The sequence below is a fragment of the Corythoichthys intestinalis genome, chromosome 12, assembly GCF_030265065.1.
Source record: "Corythoichthys intestinalis isolate RoL2023-P3 chromosome 12, ASM3026506v1, whole genome shotgun sequence".
NCBI lineage: Eukaryota > Metazoa > Chordata > Actinopteri > Syngnathiformes > Syngnathidae > Corythoichthys > Corythoichthys intestinalis.
This window is the reverse complement of record NC_080406.1, coordinates 43,135,613-43,155,833: the sequence shown is the minus strand read 5'-3', so window position 1 is coordinate 43,155,833 and position 20,221 is coordinate 43,135,613. Positions and strand designations below refer to the sequence as shown.

At 38.1% G+C, this 20,221-nt stretch overlaps 1 protein-coding gene across 1 annotated transcript in view; it reads left to right on the top strand.

Annotated features, from left to right (window-relative positions):
• Positions 1-10,008, top strand: part of LOC130927306 (protein HEG-like) — a 46,222-nt gene extending 36,214 nt beyond the window's left edge. The window contains exons 9-14 of the mRNA XM_057853020.1: positions 5,132-5,266; positions 5,341-5,383; positions 5,468-5,505; positions 6,202-6,289; positions 6,401-6,578; positions 8,949-10,008. Coding sequence (XP_057709003.1) covers positions 5,132-5,266; positions 5,341-5,383; positions 5,468-5,505; positions 6,202-6,289; positions 6,401-6,578; positions 8,949-9,092 — 626 coding nt within the window. The 3' untranslated portion in view covers positions 9,093-10,008. The remainder of the gene's footprint in view (positions 1-5,131; positions 5,267-5,340; positions 5,384-5,467; positions 5,506-6,201; positions 6,290-6,400; positions 6,579-8,948) is intronic.
• Positions 10,009-20,221: the final 10,213 nt, after the last annotated feature.

Here is a 20,221-nt window from a genome sequence, read left to right as displayed (position 1 = left end):
TTTATTAGCACATTCAGCTTCAACATTAAGACAGCTTAAGGCTATCGGCAGGCCGTAACTCTAACTCACTCCTGCATCACGTGAGTAAACATTGGCGCAGCGTGCACTTCAGGTTGCCTCGGATAATTCTATATCAGAATGTTACAAAAGGCGAGTGGACACAGGCGTTCATTGGACCGCGCCGTTTATTGGCATAAGATTCGGCAACTCCTTCACAACAAACGTAAGTGTCATTTAGTGAAAGCACAACAAAAATAATATCTCTCTAAAAAAAAAAAGGTAATGTCCACAAAAAGAAAAGCGCTTCAATCTGTATTAATGAGGCCCTATTCTCACGCAGTTAAACAACAGTGCAAAGTGAACTGGCATTCCCAATCAAAATAGCTATGCAAAATACAAATAAAACTTACTCAGACTTTGGTTAAACTCTATTCAAACATTTCACTTAGTTCAACAAATACACTGGATGGCAATATTTAGTCACAATATACAAACTATCAGAGGTCTCAAACATTGTGAAGCCAGCACTCAAATGACGTGAATTACAATGGACGGACCAGTAAACAGGGAACTAAGGCATCAGTCGGGGGACAAAACACATTATTTGGCTTTATTTCTAAATGAATTTAAAACTAGCAATTGACACCTTGTGGTGTATTTCAATCACTACCTTACGTAGTTAAAGACACTGTGGAAGTATGGCAGGGAGCCCATGTGACGTCCCGCTCGGCGATGTCAACAATGGCGAGGTACTAGTTTGTTTTTTGATTGAAAATTTTACAAATTTTATTAAAACGAAAACATTAAGAGGGGTTTTAATATAAAATTAGTATAACTTGTACTAACGTTTATCTTTTAAGAACTACAAGTCTTTCTATCCGTGGATCCCTTTAACAGAAATAATGTCAATAATGTTAATGCCATCTTGTGGATTTATTGTTATAATAAACAAATACGGTACTTATGTACAGTATGTTGAATGTATATATCCGTCTCGTGTCTTATCTGTCCATTCCAATAATAATTTACAGAAAAATATGGCATATTTTAGAGATGGTTTTAATTGCGATTAATTACGATAAATTAATTTTTAAGTTGTGATTAACTCGATTAAAAATTTTAATCGTTTGACAGCCCTATATACATATGTATATATATATATATATATGAGGAGTGTAACGGTACATGTATTTGTATTGAACTGTTTCGGTACAGGGTGCTCGGTTCGGAACGGAGGCGTACCGAACGAGTTTCTGACGTAATCTAGTGCTGTTAAATTTAGCGCGTTAACGGGCGGTAATTAATTTTTTGAATTAATCACGTTAAAATATTTGACGCATTTAATGCAAGCACGAAATGACCCGCTCATGCATCCCATAATCCCACTGTTACGTCCCACGGACGGCTCGCTAAGGGCCTAACATAAAACGAGCCACACACACAAGTTGCAAGTGGACACAAATTTATTCACACAAGTCGAACTCGCAATGAACAAAATATACAAAATGTGGAAGAAGCTGGCTTCAGCGTAAGCCCAGGCCAAAACAACAAACAAAATGAAACTACACTTAAACCCCACCCGCTAAGTAAACCCTGATCGTAAAAAGGAAAAACAAAATGGCTGCTGTATACGCCTACTGCTGTGGTGCTCTTATTTACAGTGGTGAACAAAAACGATCCAATAACGAATGAACACAAAAGACCTCACCGAACAGTGAGGTCAGCGGAAGTGTAACAAGGTAGCGATCAAATGCACAGGTGAATGAACGGCGAGCAAACAGCGGGCGAGGAGAGGAGGTACGCTGTCAAATGCGAACTCTCAGAGTGTTGAAAGCGGCTAGTTTTTGAAGTTGGTACCCTTCCTCGGGTGGCCCATCAGCGGCGGCGACGTCATCTTCCCGTCCTGCATCAATCAGAGTTTGTCACGTTGGGAGGGGAGGCAGCCAGCTGGCGGATGCGACGATCAGCTGACTGACAGTCTAAAAAAAGAAAACAATTAAACGGCCAGGGCCGTCGCGCCACTCAGAAGTGAGCAGCGTGGGTAACGGTTAAATGTAAACATGGAAGAAAAGCAGGTTGGCCCCCTGGGTGGGGGATTTCAAATTAAAAAAGAATATAGATGGAACAACTCTCAGAAAATGTAAATAAGTTGGTTTGCCTCAGCGACTGGGTAGAGGATGAGTAGAGAAGAGGGCCACATTTATGTGTACACTACACACACTTCGCACACATTATAAATAATACTTTTTTTGTTACTGTTCTAAGGCTCTGTTGTGTGTTTGTTTTTGCAAAGAAAAAGAAAATGTCTTCAATAGAAGAATGTTAATGCCATCTTGTGAATTTATTGTTATAATCAACAAATACTGTACTTATGTACAGTATGTTGAATGTATATATCCGTCTTGTGTCTTATCTTTCCATTACAAAAATAATTTACAGAAAAATATGGCATATGTTAGAGATGGTTTGAATTGCGATTAATTAATTTTTAAGCTGTGATTAACTCGATTGAAACTTTTAATCGTTTGACAGCCCTAAATGTAACCCTTTCTTTTCAAGGCTGTGGTCATAAAATTAATATGAGAAACTTGAAACTGTTCAGTATTGCAACTGTTAAATTTTGCACATCGGATATTTGTTTAAAGAAAAAGTCTGAGCCAATGTTATTTATTTTTATTTTGTTTTTCAAAATATCTACATTTTAGAATATTGTATTTTCTATTTTTGAGCAGAATTCTAATTCTAGCTTTGTATAGGCTAATGTTCCTATTGTTGAAAGCACAAAAGTGTGTAATAAACAAATAGCACTGTACCGAAAACCGAACTGTGACCTCAAAACCGAGGTACGTACCGAACCGAGATTTTTGTGTACCGTTATACCCCTAATATATATATATATGTATACATATATGTATACATATATGTATATATATATATATATATATATATATATATATATATATATATATATATATATATATATACAGTGCCTTGCAAAAGTATTCGGCCCCCTTGAATCTTGCAACCTTTCGCCACATTTCAGGCTTCAAACATAAAGATATGAAATTTAATTTTTTTGTCAAGAATCAACAACAAGTGGGACACAATCGTGAAGTGGAACAACATTTATTGGATAATTTAAACTTTTTTAACAAATAAAAAACTGAAAAGCGGGGCGTGCAATAATATTCGGCCCCTTTACTTTCAGTGCAGCAAACTCACTCCAGAAGTTCAGTGAGGATCTCTGAATGATCCAATGTTGTCCTAAATGACCGATGATGATAAATAGAATCCAAATGTGTATAATCAAGTCTCCGTATAAATGCACCTGCTCTGTGATAATCTCAGGGTTCTGTTTAAAGTGCAGAGAGCATTATGAAAACCAAGGAACACACCATGCAGGTCCGAGATACTGTTGTGGAGAAGTTTAAAGCTGGATTTGGATACAAAAAGATTTCCCAAGCTTTAAACATCTCTAGGAGCACTGTGCAAACCATCATATTGAAATGGAAGGAGCATCAGACCACTGCAAATCTTCCAAGACCCGGTCGTCCTTCCAAACTTTCTTCTCAAACAAGGAGAAAACTGATCAGAGATGCAGCCAAGAGGCCCATGATCACTCTGGATGAACTGCAGACATCTACAGCTGAGGTGGGAGAGTCTGTCCATAGGACAACAATCAGTCGTACACTGCACAAATCTGGCCTTTATGGAAGAGTGGCAAGAATAAAGCCATTTCTCAGAGATATCCATAAAAAGTCTCGTTTAAAGTTTGCCACAAGCCACCTGGGAGACACACCAAACATGTGGAAGAAGGTGCTCTGGTCAGATGAAACCAAAATTGAACTTTTTGGCCACAATGCAAAACGATATGTTTGGCGTAAAAGCAACAAAGCTCATCACCCTTAACACACCATCTCCACTGTCAAACATGGTGGTGGCAGCATCATGGTTTGGGCCTGCTTTTCTTCAGCGGGGACAGGGAAGATGGTTAAAATTGACGGGAAGATGGATGCAGCCAAATACAGGAACATTCTGGAAGAAAACCTGTTGGTATCTGCACAAGACCTGAGACTGGGATGGAGATTTATCTTCCAAAAGGACAATGATCCAAAACATAAAGCCAAATCTACAATGGAATGGTTAAAAAATAAACGTATCCAGGTGTTAGAATGGCCAAGTCAAAGTCCAGACCTGAATCCAATCGAGAATCTGTGGAAAGAGCTGAAGACTGCTGTTCACAAACACTCTCCATCCAACCTCACTGAGCTCGAGCTGTTTTGCAAGGAAGAATGGGCACGAATGTCAGTCTCTCGATGTGCAAAACTGATAGAAACATACCCCTAGCGACTTGCAGCTGTAATTGGAGCAAAAGGTGGCGCTACAAAGTATTAACGCAAGGGGGCCGAATAATATTGCACGCCCCACTTTTCAGTTTTTTATTTGTTAAAAAAGTTTAAATTATCCAATAAATTTTGTTCCACTTCACGATTGTGTCCCACTTGTTGTTGATTCTTGACAAAAAATTAAAATTTTATATCTTTATGTTTGAAGCCTGAAATGTGGCGAAAGGTCGCAAGGTTCAAGGGGGCCGAATACTTTTGCAAGGCACTGTATATACATTAGTTTGAGTCTAGGAGTGCTCCAGTGTCCCCCAGAATCGGACCCATTCTTGGATAGCTTTCTGTTTTTTTCGATAAAGGGACTTGCACTTCAAAATGTTTTGTCAGTAGTTTTTGAAAACTAAGGTTTGAATCGAACGTTGTATCGCCTGAACCAATACACATGAAAGTTAGTATAAGTCAATAAAGATTTATTTTGCATTGACCATTTAGCCTATCCATTACATTCATATTTGTGAGAAATGTAGCCCTGACCCCCGTTCAATAATCTGTTTGGTCTTATTAATGTCCCGTCCCCAGCAAAAAGTTATGCTGTTATATCTTCCCTACCAATCTTGAGATCAAACCTACGCCCTTGTATGATATATAGTTAAGAACCGTTCAGTGCATTCTCTGCTTTGATACTGGGAAACTAGCTGACACATTTAGGGGACATAAAAATGTTATGTGAACACAAATTATCTACAAAATCATTCTAGCTTTTAAGGATGTTCACACTATGTTCTCAGTGGAGAGTCTCTGTTTGGCCCAGAGGATTCATTGCAACCCTGAGCGTTCCACCTGCACTGATGACACCGGCAACGCTCAATGTCAATGTCTACCAGGTTATTACAAACATAACCTTGATGACCTGTCCTGCTTAGGTAAGCTCTATTATTGTTTTTCTGTGACAAAAATATAGTCCAGTCAAAAAACAATCTCTTTTGTCATTTTCCAGAATGTGGCGATGGCTACAAGCTGGAAAATGGCACCTGTGTCCCGTAAGTATACATTTGTTCATTTCCGACTTGTTCACGGTGGACTTCAAGCCACATTCTGACTGCAGCTTCTTTGTCATGTTCCAGTTGCATGTTTGGATTTGGTGGATTCAACTGCGGAAATTGTGAGTAGCAAGGAACCAAGGAATATTAGAATGCAAAAGCTGCACGTTTAAGCCATTGATGCCCAAATTAATGTTTAAGAAATACACATAAAAAAAAAAAAAAACATTGGGGGAAAACATCAGTCCATGAAAATAATGATTAAAAATCAAATTTAAAAAAACAACTAAATATAGAAAATACATTGAAATAAAAATGATTTTAAAAAGAAACATATAGAAGAAAATATAGAACATATATATTAAAAAATTAAACATTTTGAAACTTAAATACATTGGTAAAAATTTTTAAATCTAAAACGATATAAGAGAAATCATAGATAAACCTTTTTTTTTTTCAATGAAACATTTTAAAATAATAAAAAAACAAATAATAATTTGTGGCAAGACATTAAAAAATGCAATAATAAACTACTTATTTTTGTTTTTTACTTCATGTATAATTTTTAACTATTAGGCTAGATGTCCAATCCATTTGAAATGGGAGGGTTGGCAGTGAACGAACACAAGTTCTTTCGCTGCCGCCCTCCCAGTTGAAATTGATTGGACGTCTACTAGTGACAAGCTCATGAATGAATTCACAGCAGAAGGATGACTGGACGCCACTCGACTGCATGTCTAGCACCGTCAATCGCACTGAAAGATTTAAGTGTAAATTCAGGCATCAAGAGGTTAATGTGCATTATTTTATTCTTGCAGTCTACAAGCTGATCGCTGTAGTTGTATCGCCTGCGGGGGGCGCTCTACTTCTCATTCTCATCATAGCTCTCATCGTCACATGTTGCAAGTAAGATTCTCTATTTCTTTTGCTGCTGTAGAGCTTTGTTCAAACAGCTCCGATAGTGGTCTTTAAGTGGAAAGAATTATTGAATTTGAACTTGTTTGTCTCTACCAACAGGAGAGAAAAGAATGACCTCAATAAGATCATCTTCAAGAGCGGTGACCTGCAAATGTCTCCGTACACCGATTTCCCTAAGAACAACCGCATTTCCATGGAATGGGGCCGGGAGACCATCGAAATGCAAGAGAACGGAAGCACCAAAAACCTGCTGCAGATGACTGACATTTACTATTCGGTAGGAAAACTCTTTTACACACTTCTTATTGGGTCCGATTGATGCTGATGGACGAATCAGAGCTGCTCTCTTAATGAACTGTTTTGACATTTTACTGTAATTTTGGCGTATTGCAATTTACAACACAGGTGTAAAAACTCAATGCCAATCTGGCCCGTCATGTAATATCAATTTTTTCTTTGTTTTTATTTTCATGTATTTATTTATTTATTTATTTATATTTTGGGGGGGGGGGGGGGGGGTTTGCTAAATTGAAATTTAAATAAAATATATGTAGCCCACAAAATAAGATGGAGGACTATAGAAATAAGCGAATATTTACTGTTAAATTTTGAAATACATAAACATTTGTTAAAATGGGAGGGGGGGAGGATATTGACTGTTTTTTTCTATTTATTCAATTTAAAACATTAAAAAAAAAAAAAAAAACAGAATATTTATTGTTTTTCACCTTTCTTTAATTAAAAATGTAAATACAGAGAGGAAAAATAAATAAGAGAATACTGTCTTTCCCCTTTAAATGTCTATACATCTTTGAAAGCAAAAGTAAATAGTTAATGTTTTCCCCATTTTTTGTAAGAAAATAAATAATAATAAATAATAAAATAAACAATGAAATTAAAACTACCATAGTTTTCAGACAACAAATCGCTCTTAGCTATAAGCCGAACCCACCAAATTTTACAAAAACAAAACCTTTATTTATAAGTCACACTGGACTATAAGCCACAGGTGTGCGGGTTTTGCACAAAACGAAATGCAGCTCATTAGCCTGTAAAACTCCATAAATGAACTGAATTATAAAATGCAGGGTTTAAAGTGGGGGGAGAGGTAGCAAATTACATTCTATAAGTGCATATCTGTTATCAAGAGGCATAGACTTCATAATATTTGACATGACACGGGGAAAGGGGCTGATCCGTAGGTGGCCTATTTTCAATTACTTCAAATTCAAATATTTTCAAAATCAAAGCTGATACTGACCTAAAACCAAAACAGGCACCTAGCTTAGCCATATATGAGTCTCCATGAGCAGCGGCATCAAAAAATTCTAAGTCGTTCCCTTATAAAATCCCAATTAATTATTTTTTATATAAGTATAAAAAAACTTAAAATGGCTATAACATTCTCAGATTCTACACTCGATGCACAAAAATCACCAAATGCAGAGATAATCCCCTATATTTTCAGGATCAATAGCAATATTCATTCATTCATTCATTCATCTTCCATGCCGCTTATTCCTCACGAGGGTCGCGGAGGTGCCGGAGCCTATCCCAGCTAACTACGGGCAGTAGGCAGGGGACACCCTGAACTGGTTGCCAGCCAATCGCAGGGCACAAGGAGACATACAACCATTCACGCACACACTCATACCTACGGACAATTTAGAGTGTTCAATCAGCCTACCATGCATGTTTTTGGGATGTGGGAGGAAACCGGAGTTCCCGGAGGAAACCCACACAGGCACGGGGCGAATATGCAAACTCCACACAGGAAGGCCGAAGCCCGGGATCGAACCCCTTGAATAGCAATATTTAACATATTATATAAGTTTTTGACCAAAATAGAAACTTTTTTCTTTTTATTTACTGCAAGTTTTCAACAGCTAATAAATCATTCAATTTAACATCAGAAACTTAATACTTGAGGAAAACATGCAGAAACAGTTATAAATAATATATAAATGGATTATTAATAAATTGTATATACAATCACAACTTTTTATAGAATAAAATAGTCCTTTATTATCATTATACAGTTGTACAATGAAATTGTGGAGCATCTCCCTTTACAGTGCAGGATAAGTTAAAATCTCAAAAGTGACGTGCAAGTATGAAATCTAAATAAACATACATTTATACATTCATACATAAATGCGTATGACATCGTCCGATAATTCAGGCAGTTCAAATAATCGCTGTGGTGTTACCAGGATGTGAACCTCATCTTTCAACAATCACATAGCCTCTTTCTATGCCTTGCGTTTTCTGGTCAGCTTCCTCGACTTGTACAAGTCCCTGTTCCTCACCGTCTCCTTTCTGCCCTCCTCGACTCTGCTCCTTTTCCTGTCCTGCCGCTTGGCCACTCCAAGGCCTTGTTCTGCCTCGCTTCTGAAGTCACATCCTTGGAGAAGTTCGCACTTAAACAGTTGAAGAGGGACCGCCAGGAACTCCAGCAGGTTCTCTTGTGCTTCCTGCACATCAAGGAGTCCCACAGCGACATACCGAAGGACGCCCTGTGTCATTAACGTTGATAGACGTCTAATCAATTTTGATTGGGGGTGGCAGTGATCAATCTAGTGTGTAATGAATAAATGGTTTTAACCCAAACAGCTAAAGTAAAAATAATCTCTTTGCTTCCTCACAGCCCGCATTGCGGAACTCTGACTTGGACAGAAATGGCTTGTACCCATTCACGGGTCTACCCGGATCTCGCCACTCATGCATCTACCCCGCCCAATGGAATCCATCTTTCACAAGTGACGATTCACGACGCAGAGATTACTTCTAACCTTCAGGTCAAACACAAATGCAGTGTCAGAAACAACAGACGAGGATCAAGCGCCGATGTGTGACTTTGTAATTCTAAAGTGTGCAATTTTGCAAGTAAAATGTGCCCTGAAAAATCTTCTCGGCTCATTTAAGCACCTTTGCATGGGTTAAGGTCATTTCCTCGTAAATGCAAAAACATTTTTTGGGGCGATGGATATGAACAGGCAATGTTGCCATTTCATTCACGTCTGCTGATAAACATGATAAAACCACTAAAGTTCAGTTCATAGAAACTGAACATGACTGATATGATAACCATTTTTATTTATTCAGATTGTCCAATTGCAGGACATGTTGCATTAATGTGGAAATGTCATTTAAATACACTGAAAGACAAAACCTGTGGCTTTAAGTGTGCATGTGTAAAATGTGCGTGTGTGTGTAAGGAGTTCATATTTGTATACTAGAAGTATTTTAAGTGCCAAGGCAATGTTGGAATGCAAAGATGTATTATAATTTGTTTACAATATTTTTATGGAACTTGTATCCTCTATTCTGGCGTTTTAGCCGGATGTGTTTATTTAAATAAAGACATATTGCACATATAGCTGTCTCTGTTTGATTATTGTGAAGTTTATAGGATTACTATGCTCGCATACAGACAACTGTGAATTGTTTTACTGGCTGGCATCTTAAGGGTACTCATTTAACTCTTTGGCTGCCATTGATGGCACATTCGTCCCCCCCCCCCCCAGTCAAAATGGATTGGACGTCGAGTGCAGTGAAACATGAGCATTCATTTCCAGTCCTCTATATTGAACTAATTGGGCATCTATAGTTGTCAATGGCAGGCAATGAGTTAAATACTGTACTATGGCGAAAAATGGTGGCCATACACAGAGTGTATTTGTTTTCCTTAATGTTTAATTTTATTACTGTAATTTTGTATTTAGTAGAATTTTATGGATTCATCATTGCATTTATAAATTTTAAAATGTATACAAATAATGATTATTATTATTATTTTTAAAAGTATTATTATCGGGACCTGTAGTTTACATACATGGACAACACATTTTGTGTCCTGCAGGCCACACACAAATATTGGGACTTACACAGAGGTAGCCAAAAATGTTGCTCATGTATGAGGAGCGTTACTTCAAAATAATTTTACAAAAATAAAAGTAGTCATCTACAAATTAATAAGTAAAAGTAAAAAAAAGTATTTGGTAAAAAGAATACCCAAGTAATGAGTAACATTGTGAGTATTGTTACAATGTTTGATTTGTTTTTGTAACAAAAGCAGAAAGTTTTCTCTCTGAAATATGATTATTCTGTACTAACCTATGACATAAGCACATTAAGACAAAGAATTACAACCAAAAGATAATGATAATTGAATTTTGGCGAGAGAAAAAAAATCTCCAGAAATGAAGCATCATTCGTCCAAAGAGCACGAGTGCCCTCTAGTCGAGAAAACATATTTCCTATAATGACAATAAACGGATCATATCTCTGGTTTTCCCTGATCAATCGATGCCAAATAAAAAACTGGAAGAGAGTTTAAAAGCCGCGCTTAGCGGATGATGTCGATGAGTCTTGTCGCTCGTGAGTTGACTTCACGTTGCCATGTTCGGCCGCTCGTGTCTCTTGTCTCTCTGCCGGACGTGCGACAAAGAGTTCCCCTCCAGGCACAACATACCCCACATTAGTTCCGTGGGTGAATTATGAACAGAGAGTGAAGGGTCACCACAAGTATTAAATTACGGTGCTTTAAAGATGCCACGTGATTGAACAAGCTGGCGTGATCACAGAACGGCAAGCTTGTGTCTGATATTTATAATGGCGTCATGTGATTTTTGTTGCGACGTCTCATTGGTGAAAGTGGTAGAGCCACTGTTGGCATTTCTCGCAAAAAAAAAAAAAAAGGAAAATCTAATGTGTAGAATAAAGAGGAAAAACGTAACGACTAGAGTAGCCCAGAGTAGTAATAAGTAGTAATTAGTAATAAGTAGTAATAAGAGAAGTGTTTGTTCTTCTCCAAGCTACTGAAGTAAAAGTAAAAAAGTATGGCTTAGTTAAACTACTCTTAGAAGAACATTTTTCTCGAAAGGTTACTCAAGTAAATGTAACATAGCAAATATAACGCGTTACTACTGTAGATATACAGTATATTTCCATTTATTCACTTGAACATATGTCTGTTTTTTTCACATCGTTGCACATAATCATTCTTTGTTCTCATAACTGTGTGTTAATCTACAGTTCCGCTTGCATACAAGGACTTTTTCTTCCTTTGTTTTATCTAGGTAGGGGCCGGCAATAGGCTACCTGTTTTTTTTCCACTGTTGTGTAGATGGCAAATATAAACGGTATGAACTTGAAGGTCGAAGCACTTTTTTCTGGGGAGCACCTCTTGTGCTACGGGACATGTGTCATGGTCGACCAGCTTTTAATTACTTTTTCCCAAATAGATTTACAATGCTGGCCAAAAGTATTGGCACCGCTGCAATTCTGTCAGATAATTCTCAATTTCTCCCAGAAAATTATTGCAATTACAAATGCTTTGGTAATAATATCATCATTTATTTTGCTTGCAATGAAAAAAAAACAATAAATAGAATGGGGGGGAAAAGTATGAAATCATTATCACTTTACACAAAACTCCAAAAATGGGCTGGACAAAAATATTGGCAGCCTTTGAAAAATCGTGATGCTTCTCTAATTTGTGTAATTAAAAGCACATGTTTCTTACCTGTGCCACATAGCAGGTGGTGACAATAACTAAATCACACTTGCAACCAGTTAAAATGAATTAAGGTTGACTCAGGTTGACGAGAGATTTCAACGAAAGATTGTGCGGATAGTTCATAAAGAACCTCGACTAACATCCAAACAAGTTCAAGCTGTCCTGCAGTCCGAGGGTACAAAAGTGTCAACCCCGACTATCCCACGGTGTCTGAATGAAAGGGGACTCTGTGGTAGGATACCCAGGAAGACCCCACTTCTGACCCAGAGACATAAAAAACCCTGGCTGGAGTTTGTCAAAACTTACCTGAGAAAGCCAAAAAAGTTTTGGAAGAATCTTCTCTGATCAGATGAGACAAAAGTAGAGCTTTTTGGAAAAAGGCATCAACATAGACGTAACAGGAAAAAAAAAAAAAAAAAAACAGGCCTTCAAAGAAAAGAACACAGTCCCCACAGTCAAACATGGTGGAGGTTCCGTGGTGTTTTGGGTTTGCCTTGCTGCCTCTGGCATTGGACTGCTTGACCGTGTGCATGCCATTATGAAGTCTGAAGACTACCAGCAAATTTTGCAGCATAATGTAGGGCCCAGTGTGAGAAAGCTAAGTCTCCCTCAGAGGTCATGGGTCTTCCAGCAGGACAATGACCTAAAACACACTTCAAAAAGCAATACAAAATGGTTTGACAGAAAGCACTGGAGACTTCTAAAGTGGTCAGCAATGAGTCCTGACCGGAATCCCATAGACCTGAAAATGGCAGTTTGGAGAAGGCACCCTTCAAATCTCAAAGACCTGGAGCAGTTGGCCAGAGAAGAATGGTCTAAAATTCCAGCAGAGCATTGTAAGAAACTCATTGATGGATACCAGAAGCGGTAGTTCACAGTTATTTTTGTCTAAAGGTTGTGCTACCAAGTATTATGGCTGCCAATACTTTTGTACGGCCCATTTTTGGAGTTTTGTGAAAAATGATAATGATTTTATTTTTTTCCCATTCTCTTTTGTTTTGTTTTTTTCATTGCAAGCAAAATAAATGAAGATACTACTACCAAAGCATTTGTAATTACAATTAGGGTTGTTCCGATCATGTTTTTTTGCTCCCGATCCGATCCCGATCGTTTTCGTTTGAGTATCTGCCGATCCCGATATTTCCCGATCCGATTGCTTTTTTTTGCTCCTGATTCAATTCCAGTCATTCCCGATAATTTTTCCCGATCATATACATTTTGGCCATGCATTAAGAAAAAAAATGAATAAAACTCGGACGAATATATACATTCAACATACAGTACATAAGTACTGTATTTGTTTATTATGACAATAAATCCTCAAGATGGCATTTACATTATTAACATTCTTTCTGTGAGCGGGATCCATGGATAGAAAGACTTGTGACTTTGTATATTGTGACTAAATATTGCCATCTAGTGTATTTGTTGAGTTTTCAATAAATGATACTGTAGCCATGCCCAAATGCATGATGGGAAGTGGAACCATGACTGTGCGTAGTGCTACCAATGGCGTACTGCACGCAGGCTATTTTTAGACCGTGACGTCGCATCGTAAAGCGGAAGTAAAGCCGAAGTGGGACATTATAGACCCGCCCTCACATAGACCCAACGTAAAAAGTGCTACTTTTCACCGGTAATCTTTCAAAAACGAACATGAAAAACGAACAACACATTACGCATTGCTTTTTTGGAACTTGTAGAAACGACTCTAGACATTACGACCATGAAGGATGTTTTCTTCATATGTTCCCGGAAACCAAAAACTCGGGAGGAAAAAATGTGAAAACCGAATCAACTTGCGCGGACTTTAACACCAGCTCTGCGAATCCATTCAAGTTTCATATGCAGTAAACATTATGTTGGGTTGGCATGGTCTTTCAGAGGACAAAGAGGTAAGCCATTTTTATATTTTTACTTTATTTTTTTTGCGTAACGTTGTGCCGTACTGCTTCTGTCTGACAATGAATGACCTGAAAAAAATTAGAATGGTATCTGACTGCCACTGTTACCGTTTCTGTTATATATATATAAAAAAAACAACTTTAGTAAGGGGGAAGTGTAAATAAATTATAGGATTAAGATGTGTTATCAGTGAAAGAATTAAAAGTGTTCGTTGGCTGTCACTGAGTAGCATTTGCGATTGCTACACAAAGCTAACTAAATTACCCCCAAGAACGGTAAGAGACGTAGGACAACCAGAGGATATATAAGAAAGACAGGGCTGATGGTAAAGGATAGCTTGTTGAAACCGGAGAATGTCATTGTCAGTTGCGTCGATAAAAAAAGCTAAAGCTATGCTTAGGTCGGCTCGTTTTTTTTGTCTTTTTCAGCCTTCGACACTAAAGCACTAACTGAACAGTTTTATGTTCTTCCACATCTATGCCAGTCAATTTGGCACCAGGCACATCATTTTCGGAGAGAATTGGTAGGTTTAGCCCTGTAAACATCTCCTTCGTACACGATTTCCATTCATTTCCCATTAGGGACAAACAGTGGCTTGTCCTTGCTTAGCAACTGTAGCTAATGCCATGAATATTAATGAGCGGAAGTGACGTGTTGCTTACGGTACGCCATTGATATATCTTCTCTGCGTTGGGAAATACCATAAGGTGTTAAGAAAAAGATCAATTGCTACCTTGCTTCCCCACATTGCTTCCCATGATATTTCTAATCGTAGGTAGAGGGATTGTAAGGCTTTAGCAAATTAAAAAAAGGCTCCAAAGGCTGCCAAAATTCACTCTACTCATTTTACACTGCCTTTTATCTCTCTCTATTGGTAAAACGGCACCATTACAGATTGAGCGCGACAATGCGTGAGTGGGTCGTGCAGCGCATGCATTAATTGCGTTAAATATTTTAACGTGATACATTTTTTAAAAAAATTAATTACCGCCGAAAGTTGATAACCCTACCTTAAGCCTAAACTAAAGACTCTGGATGAGTGTAACATATTATGTCTGTAACGTTAAATACAATTAGAAAACGATTTAATTAAAAAAAAAAATATATATATATATATATATATATATTTTAAAAAAGGCATGGCCGATATTTTTTTGCCGATTCCGATACTTTGAAAATGATGTGATCGGACCCGATTGATCGGCATCTCTAATTACAATCATTTCTTTATTAAGAAATGTTCTCATATCAATGTCTGATCTTGTTTTTCTGTATCTCTGGAAAAGAAAGTGATTTAACTGCAGGTAAACAACAAAAAATAACATTGTTTCCCTCATTGAACCAAATTCATCAACAAAAATGCATATCTAACTAAGGAAAAAGTTAGGATACCCTACCAGCCAATAGCTACAGTATTGTTACCCTCTTTGGCTGAAATAACTTCACTTTTTGTAGCCATCTACCAGTCTTTGACATCGGTCTGAAGAAAGTTTGCCCCACTTCTCAACGCACAATACTTTTCACAGTGACTGACTGTTGAAGGGAGTGAAAACACCATGGTGAGATCAAAGGAGCTGTCTGAGGCCTTCAGAAAGAAGATTGTAAACGCTTATGAGTATGGTAAGGGATTTCTAAAGATGTCAAAAATCAGCCATTCCAATGTCTGTAAAATAGTCTACAAGTGGAGGACATTCAAAACAACAGCCAACATGCCCAGGTCTGGCCGCCCAAGCAAGTTCACCCAGGAGCAGACCGCAAGATGCTGAAAGAAGTTTCCAAAAAAACCCTAGAATGTCATCATGGCAGGCTCTTGCTATTGTTGATGTGAAAGTGCATGCCTCTACAATCAGAAACAGATTTCACAAGTTTAACCTTCATGGGATGTGTGCAAGGTGGAAACGTTTGCTCTCCAAAAAGAACATGAAGGCCAGACTGAAGTTTGCCAGAGTGAATGTAGACCAGGACTTCTGGAATAATGTTCTTTGGACCGATGAATCTAAATTTGAATTATTTGGATATCAGAACAGAGGACATGTTTGGCGTAAACCCAATACAGCATTCCAGGAAAAGAACCTCATACCAACTGTGAAGCATGGAGATGGAGGTGTCACGGTTTGGGGAATCTTTGCTACAGCAGGACCTGGCCAGCTCACTATCTAGAATCCACCATGAATTCTATTGTGAATCAGAGGGTGTTTGAGGACGATGTGAGATCAACTGTGGAAAAAATTAAAGCTGAAACGAAACTGGACCCTGCAATATGACAATGACCCAAAAAATACCAATAAATTCACCAAGGACTGGGTGAAAAGGAAGAAATGAGTCCTGGAATGACCAAGTTAAAGCCCAGATCTTAATCCCATTGACATGCTGTGGGGTGATTTGAAACGGGCTGTACATGCAAGAAACCCCTCAAACATCTCAGAGCTGATAGTATTCTGCATTGGGGAGAGTGGCAAACATCCTCCAGACCAATGTCAAAGACTGGTAGATGGCTAAAAAAAAAAAGCGTCTCACTGAAGTTATTTCAGCCAAAGGAAAGAAAAATAAAGATAACGAAAAACAAGATCAGACATTGATATGTGAACATTTCTTAGTAAAGAATTGAATATTCAATGGGGTGTCCAAATTTTTTCACATGACTGTATCTGAGGTGATTATTACTTTCTTTTTGTTCCTGAATTGTGTGTTGTCATCTCCTGTTCATTAAGAGACTAAAAGAACCTGTAAAAAGAAGAAGAAAAAAAGACTTTTTTTTCCTTCACTACCCACCTCTAGACTTGACACAATATATGATGTTCATATACTGTATGTGAACACCAGGTCTTTATGGGTTACTATAATTATCTTTTTAATTACAAAAAAATAATCACTTGACTTGTACAGAGTTACGAAGTTTTAGGTCGCTGCTTTGCATATTTACAAATGTCAACTTCAACAAATATGGCATTACTGTTTCATAAAATGCCATTGGTCATACATTGTATAAAAAGCAGGAAGATGAGCATGTTTTCCATGTCCGATGCAACTCATAAAGGGTACATTAGTAAGTTAACTCTCTCTCTCTGTGCTGGGAATGCTTCACCGATATTCCTTCTGACGGGACAGCCTATTATGTAAATGCCTATTAGAGCCAGTCCCCTGCTTTCCCTGCAAAGTCATCTGTCAAAAGACGCATGTAATATAGACTGACATGTTCAGGAATTTTCACATTTGTTAAGATTGCTTGACATTTTAAAGCCACCGATGGCTAGAAATATAGATATTAATGGGCTGGAATTCTTTTTAATCAACAGTCCCCTTAACCTTATCAGCCTCACGGTGAACATTTTCCTACTATTTTGCTTGGCCAAGCCACCAGGTAACAACAAAAGACTCAAGCAACCTTTGAGAATACTCTTGGAATTCATCATGTGGCTGTCCATTTTTTATTCAGTCATTTTATTACTAGCTGTGGTCATGGGTAAACATTCCTCTACAGCACAATATGCGATATGGTTGACAATGCAGTTTGTAGTGCAAAAGAGCATGAGCTTCTACGTTTGCCTGGACTTCTACTTTTTTCTCCATATTGTCCCTGTACGATGCAATCTGCTCATTTGGTTGAAGAGAAACATCAAGGTTGCAATCTTCATGGCTGGTCTTTTTGGTCTTGCAATTTTGCTGAACAACTGGATTGTTGGACTTGTAGTTTTTTTAACTGTTGGGTCTTCACTGTTCCCGGTCCCTACCAACCACAATGTGACAAGGACCGAGACTCAGGTCAATTCTCCATTGAAACTTTTATTAAACGGCTCTTCTTTCATCGCATTGGGGTACATATTTACACTTATCTGCATTAAGATCATTACCAGCTGTAGCACTTTTCGATACCTGAGAGGTCACTTGACAAATGCGGCAAAAAACGGCATCGCCATCCCTACTGCAAGACTCCGGATTCACTTATGGCTCACTGTAACTGGAATTTCTCAATGTGTTGTCTTCTGGTTTTGGGCGTCTTATTATTATGTTGATTATTTCATTATTGTATTATCACCAACTTTCTACATGGGTCCCTATATTAGTTATACAATTACCACAGTTTATACACTCGGCACAACAATCAACTTAAGTATCGGACAGTCAACCTTTAGACAAAGGATTGTGACTTTATGGAGGGCTCTCAAATCCATGTGCAGTGCTTGCAGGGAAACAAATGATCTGGTGGTGAGCTCTGATTGAATGAAATAGCCAATACGGTTAGAGCTGTTGTCCAAGATTAGCTGTTGTATGTGTTTAGCAACTCTTGTAAAAGTACATATTTCCCAAAACAAAGGGTTAGCGTTGTGAATCCTGAACTTGTGTGACTTAAATATATGGTTTTGAAAGCAATTTCTTGGATGACGTTTGCATTTAATACGTTTCTGTCCATTTCAATAAAACTTACTCAAAATCAGTGAATAAAAACTCAAAATCATATTCAAACCGGACTACCCTGTATGCCTTCTTGTCATTGTTGGTTTACAATCATGCATGTTTCATTTTGCATTGTGGAGTTTGCATTATGCAAATATCTCTGATTTATTGCAATTTACAGTATTGTCACTGTACAGGGCACAGTATTTTTAAACATTTTCAAGCATTATTTTCTATTACTTCTTTAGAATTTTGTTATCCAGACAAGTAGATTTATTTTAGTATTTTGCATATGAGTTATTTAAACTTTAATTGATTAGGACATAAAATGTCCAGTAACTGCTTAATCCAAGTAACAACATACTTCATTGTAGTCTGTATAAAGTTTTAAATACCTTGGAAAACTAAATCTACATTCGTTTAGACGAAGATGATTATGACGACAAAATGAGTTTAATTTCGGAGTAATATTTAGCTAATCTTCATGGACGATTAACTTACGTTTGATCATGGGCGGACATGTAGAAAAGTTCTCCTCAGACACACCGTGCCATGTTAGTTGCACAACTGGACGCTGCTGTCTCATTGTTTAAGTCTTCGCCGTGTAGTAAAGCGTTATTTTACGCCATATTTGTGTTGACCATGTGGCAGCTACGCACTCCTCCGATGTCGGCCGGTTTGTCCAGCTGCTTCCCCGGCTCTCTTGTCCGAAGCAGGGGAACGAGTCTGACGAGCTGTAACTTGCTCGCTGCCAGGCGGGTTGCAGATCGCCGAAGACAATCGTCAACCCAGCTGCCGTGTGACATGATCCTGGGTAGTTTTGTGTGATTTTTCGCTTCGAAAGCCAAGAAAAAGACTTTGAAACATCACTCGATTTGGGTTAGCATGTCGGCTAGCTGTCACGCCTCCTGGTTTGTTTATTCTCTCCGAAGCCGGGGGAGGGAAATGACAAAAAACTCCTGTGGCATAAAATATAGTTTGGGAGGTGCAAGAAGTGGACAGTTTTGACCATCATGGAGTAATTTTGCCATGTCGTACTGAATAAATGCATTTTTAATATTTCATATTCCATTTAACACAAGACAGTTATTTGTCATGACCAGTGTTGGGAATAACGCCGTTATGAATGACGCCGTTACATAACGGCGTTATTTTTTCAGTAACAGGGTAATCTAACTAATTAGTTTTTCCACCGTTACAACGCTGTTACCATTACTGACGGTCAAAAGCGGTGCGTTACTTACTCTGAATAAATTGAAGAAACTACCAGGCGTACCGAGTCTACTCTGCTCTGTTTATTTGTCATCCAAGACTATTTGTCCCTGCTCATTCAATTAGACAATGCTTTCCAAAGCTTGCTAACGTTTCTGTTTTTGCTACACCTGAATGCTAGCCTCGTTCCCATGCCCCACTGTCAGCCAGGAAGAATGCTGCTTCCATCTTGAGGACGGCAGATGCTTTGAAGGTGACGGGAGGAGTAGGGGGATGAGGCTACTTGAATGCACCACCTGGATAGATGCGATGGAAGTTATTGTGATTGGCTGAGGGTTACAGTCATGTGTTTTTGTAAGGCAATCACAGCCGGTGTTTTCACACAGAAACCGGAACAGCGCGTGCGGCAAACACACACACGCAAAACAGATGCAGAGGGATATGATGGCAGAGCATTCAGAGGAAAATTTGTCCTTTACGAGGTGGAGATATAAACACTATTTCAAGTCAAAATACTTGAAGTACAGTAGGCTATGTCTACTTGACCAGTTGTCTCAGGTAGTGAGAGTTAGACTTAATTGATTAAACTCACTTTATATTGTTTACTGCTGATTGTTATTTTATTATATTGTTTACTGTTTATTTTTGTTGCACTTCAAGTGTAGGACAAATCTGTTGCTGGTGAGGTGCAATAAATATTACAAGGTTCTATAACACAACTACCTGTCTGTTCTTTTCTATTCGACTGACTCTAATACTGCTCAGAAAATTTCAAATTCTTTGACATACAACAACTTCTTTTTAAAGTAACAGAAATAATTGCTTTCCCTGGTAACTAGTTACTTTTACTGTAGAGTGATTCAGTGACTAACTCAGTTACTTTTTGG